Raw genomic sequence first — 4,958 nt, 5'->3', positions numbered from 1 at the left:
CCAGCCACGCGAGGAAAAGTAAGTTACATTCATATAATAGTAAACTTTTAAAGTGAGCTTTTATATGTGTGGCTGATTAAAAAATGGTTAAGCTGTTTTAAACTTCCTAATGAAACATAGAAACAATTCGTTTCACCTTCAAGCAATATACACCTACATTTCAATTTAACATAAAATAAATACACAAAGTGTTTTATCACTATCCCTTTTTCACATTAATAGGCATGGAAATATACAAGTATAATAAAATAATAAAAACAATAAAACAGCTTGCCTGGTTCTTCAGCGTGTGGAAATATCTGTTTTTGCCACCATAATATAACAGGTAAGTTATTTAAATCTTTGCTTGGTTGAACTTTTGTAATGCAGGCTGTGCAACATTGATATGATAGCACCTGGAAATATGTTTTATTAACGGGAGTAATATTATCAAATTCAACAGGACAGCATTGATTTATTTTTAAAACTCACCAAAATTAAAAGAATAAAAGAAATTTTCATCACACAGTTTTATGTCACTTAAGCAGATAGGACAGGTTAAAATTTAACTCCTACGTTTTATATACGCAGAATCCTAAAACAGAAGAATTCTTTTAATCTATTTAAACTAAATTTTCCCTTTTCCAAATGTAGGCTAACACTTTTCTAGTTTTCACAACTTCAGTATATGGTTAGTTGTGTATTGAACTTGGCAACAATATCAGCAGTCTATTTCACGTTAAGGCATTAGTTAATTTATAAAGGTATGTATTCTATATTTGCCTTTTTTATTTAATTATCGAGCCTTGGGGCTCCGTATAATGAGTTTGTAAATGCTTGTTTACAACGCAAACGCCAGACTTCTACGTAGGGGAAGTCCCATTACGATAAGATAATATGGCATAATTAAATTTTAATAGATGGCTTGGATGAATTATCCGCATCATCATGTCGTAAATTACAGCATTTAAGAAGCAACTATGCTTTGTATGATGTCAGAGTTTAATATATACAAATAGTCCAAACACTAATTTAAAAACATTACATAGTTTTATATATTGTAGCGTTTGACGCTGGAACGCAGTAGATTAAATCGCAATTATATTCTAAACATATTAAGTCATTATATTGAATATTTAAACATTATCGTGTGTGTGTTTAATATAATGTTTCCTCCGTATTTTAGGTTTAGTAGCCACGCTTTTTATTTGACATTTTCCTTAAATAGGTGTTACCAACGTCATGTTTGCTGAAAGGAAATCTAATTACATAACTATTTCTAAGTTGGATTAATTTTATTGTCGAATAAATAAAAACAGTCAGTAAAGTTTATGAACAGTCAGTAAAGTTTCACTGATCCTCACGCAGGCAAATACGTTAAAATAAGTTCTTACTGTTCCACCCCTAAATTTGCTACATGAATTCGCACGTAAAGGTTGAAATGAAGAGATTTATACCGTAACGTGTTCAGCTTAAAGTGAGGTAAGGTGGGACAGCGAAATGCAGCCTAGGTAGAAATAACCTCATTACGTTTTGTTTCGAAAACAATATTTTTACATAAATTTTAGTAACAACAATAACATAGCCTAAATCTTGTTCCGAAAACAGCTTTGTTTTCCGAGTACAACATGCATTTCTTTGATTACAACATTTTTATAAAATGTTTATAATTTGATTCATAACGTCGTTTTTTTTATGCCATGTCATAAAAATCTCGATTTATAATGTTGAAACATTTTTGTTACAAAAATACTACTTTTGATTCAAAACAATATTTTTTGTTACGAGAACAAAACATTTTGTTCCTAACAAATAATTTTTTGTTACGAAAACCAAAAAAATGGTTTCGTAATCAAGATACTTTGTTTCAAGTATAACGCATTTTTCTTGAATACAACACGTTATTAAAATCCTCTTAATTTTCTTCGAAAACATCTTAATTTCGAAAACGATTTATTATGTCTGAAATTCGCTTCATTAAAAAATGAACAATACGTTTCGTTTTAGGACCGTTAAATTTTGTTTCGGAAACAATGGATTTTGTTTAAAAAACATTTGTTTCAAACCAATAATTTTTGTTACGACAACCATAAAAATGTTCTGAAAACAATATTTTTCGTTCCCATGACAATATATTTTGTTCCGAAATCATATTTTTTGTTACAAAACAACACTTTTGTTTCAAAACAATATTTTTCCTACGAAAAATATAATTGTTTTGAAAACAACGTTTTTCTTTTTGAAAGCGTTATATTTTGTTCCGAAATCATATTTTTTGTTACAAAACAACACTTTTGTTTCAAAACAATATTTTTTCCTACGAAAAATATAATTGTTTTGAAAACAACGTTTTTCTTTTTGAAAGCGTTATATTTTGTTCCGAAATTAAAATATTCTTTGTTTCGAGTACAACATGTACATCATTAACTACAACACGTTTTTAAAATCTTCATAATGTTTTTCGAAAGGTTTTACTAAAAAATTGAATAATAAGTTTCCCTTTATCCCCTTTATTTTCTCTAAAAACATCTTATTTTTTAAAGCAATTTATTATGTTTGAAGTTCGCTATAAAAATTGAACAGGTTTTTGTTTTGGGATCATTAAATTTTGTTTTGAAAACAATGTTTTAGTTACAGCCATACTTTTGTTTCAAAACATTTTTTGGTATGAAAGTACAGAATATAGATCGTGTCAAGCGCAGACGCTACGCGTTTCTACTTTACATGACAGCGAACTCCACTCTTACTACACAACGTTATGAACACGCGGATTTAATAATAGTCTCATACCATCCTTTGTACTTTTGGGATGAGTATTTATAATAAGTTAAGGTAAGACGGGACACGTTTTCATTCTCTTTTCTCGTTCAATTTCATAATAAAGAATGAAGTAAACATTTAAATAATTATAACCGTAGCGTCATGACTCCAAAAGGACGTTGTTCATTGTTTATATACGATATCCATCTTACCCCACACTACAATTTCAAATTAATTAACAAAAAAAGCAATGTAACAAATAGTGTAATATTTTATTAATTAATATTTATTACTCCAATTATTAATTAATACATTTGTTAGCGTAAAAAACTTTTGTTAGAAGTAAAAAAAACCTATGTGTTTGCAATAAAATCAAATCAGCAACTTATATTTGACGCTTTTAATACTATAACTTTTGTTCGGAACACAGTATTTTTTCCAAAAAATATATTATGCTTTTTTTCCGAAAAAAATTACTGTGTTTTAAAATTGTTTATTTAGAACCGTAACTCAATGTATTGAGTAGGCCATGTTCGTACACAAAAAAAATTGTTCAGAAACAAAATGTTTTGATCCAAAAACAATATATCCAAAAACAACACTGTTATCCAAAAAAGATATTTTTTGACCCGAAAACGATGTTTTTGTTCCGAATTAAAATGTATTTTTTTACTTATCCGTTTGTTTTTTATAACTGTTTCTTTATTTTGTTAATAATTCAATGTTTTAATTCCTTTAATGTAGTAATCAGGATTAGTAAAATTAAAGTAAAAATTTCTTCTATTGATTTTAGTAACCTACCGAAATTAACCGGCTGTGCTAGTTTCTTTGACATGTAAGATTTATGGACCCGTGCCTATTTTCCTCATGCTATTATAGTTTTATGAGACAAAATCAAACTGTACGAAATATTCAAGTTTTGTTTTATGAATTTATGAAACTAATTTAATCTTCCACACTCGCAAACTACAAAATTTCATTTTTTTACTATGATTCAGCGAGCATTCAAAGTTAGCATTTTACTATTTCACGTTTTGTTTTTTGTAACATTTTTTTTATGATTACTATTGGGGGCCCGTAAAATGATAATTAAAAATGTCTCGTTTAACGAAGTGTTTCATCTTCTCCCACCCTACTATATTTACTTTCTTCATATTTGGTCCGAGCATATTTTTGTGTCAAGATGCCAGTACACATGCGTCACAACGCTACTGTGCATGCGCAAATGGTCGAGCCAAATAGAGGGGGTACCGGTTCACGACTTATCGCTGCTACCATTGCTCTAACTAAGTGGTTGTTAAAACGCAAATTCCGCTTTTATGAATGAATCATCACGTGACTTGTACGTTCCTGCGTCAGAATCACGAAGCTGGTAGTAAAAAAGGATAGCGCTAGAGATCACTGTTTGAGGACGAATATCTCCGCCTATACGGGACCAATTTTATTAAGCAAAGTATTTTTGGAATCAATAAAACGGTCGCTTTCTGAATTTACCAAAAAAAACGAAGGTGACGTGGGGTGTGTTTACGCTCTTTAATTAATTGCCTGGTCAAACAATCGCTATTATGATGCAATGGATCCACGTGTGAGTTCATACTATTTCGTAATAAAACATTCTACCTGCTAGCTAAGAAAAACAAACCTCAAATTTTGTGACAAAAATGGCTGGTGGTAAGCGACGAGTGGAGTTTTGAATGCAGTTGTAGATCGTTGTTTTCACGCGGCGTAATTGTAAAAATAAATGCTATTCAGAACGTCTTTTGGCTTTACATGTTTTGTGTTGTAATGAGGAGTTTCAAACCCAAAATACAACCATAAAACATTTGGCCTCGACCAAAATTTAAGGCTGCCTATGCGCCCTTGGTTCTAGAGTCAACGTATCATCCTAAAACTCATATGAAACTTAAGTCAGACAAAGTAGAATTACCATTAGTTCTTGAAATGGTGCCAAACACAGAGAGGTATGTTTGAACACGTTGCAACTCGGGACAATTTGTTTTAATCTCCTTTTACGTGTACCTGTTTAATAATATACGAGGGTTACAGTTCTATTAGACAGTATTCTCACGGCCCAACAGTGTTGAACCACTACAACATTTTTTGAATGGCAAAAAAATTGTCAAAAAGCTGAAACATATACATGGAAAAATAGGCAGTTGTCAATTTGGCTTAAAATATAGTTGCAAAAAGCACAGTAATACCAAAATGCACTTGTATAT

At 30.4% G+C, this 4,958-nt stretch overlaps 1 protein-coding gene across 1 annotated transcript in view; it reads right to left on the bottom strand.

Moving 5' to 3' along the window:
* LOC100178852 (alpha-(1,3)-fucosyltransferase 11) overlaps positions 1-602 on the bottom strand; it is a 4,499-nt gene extending 3,897 nt beyond the window's left edge. The window contains exons 1-2 of the mRNA XM_002121095.5: positions 472-602; positions 275-395 (exon numbers count right to left, since the gene is read on the bottom strand). Of these exons, the coding sequence (XP_002121131.3) occupies positions 275-395; positions 472-501 (151 nt within the window). The 5' untranslated portion in view covers positions 502-602. The remainder of the gene's footprint in view (positions 1-274; positions 396-471) is intronic.
* Between the last annotated feature and the right edge of the window lie 4,356 nt (positions 603-4,958).

The sequence above is a fragment of the Ciona intestinalis genome, chromosome 1, assembly GCF_000224145.3.
Source record: "Ciona intestinalis chromosome 1, KH, whole genome shotgun sequence".
NCBI classification, from domain to species: domain Eukaryota; kingdom Metazoa; phylum Chordata; class Ascidiacea; order Phlebobranchia; family Cionidae; genus Ciona; species Ciona intestinalis.
This window is presented reverse-complemented; position numbering and strand designations above follow the sequence as displayed.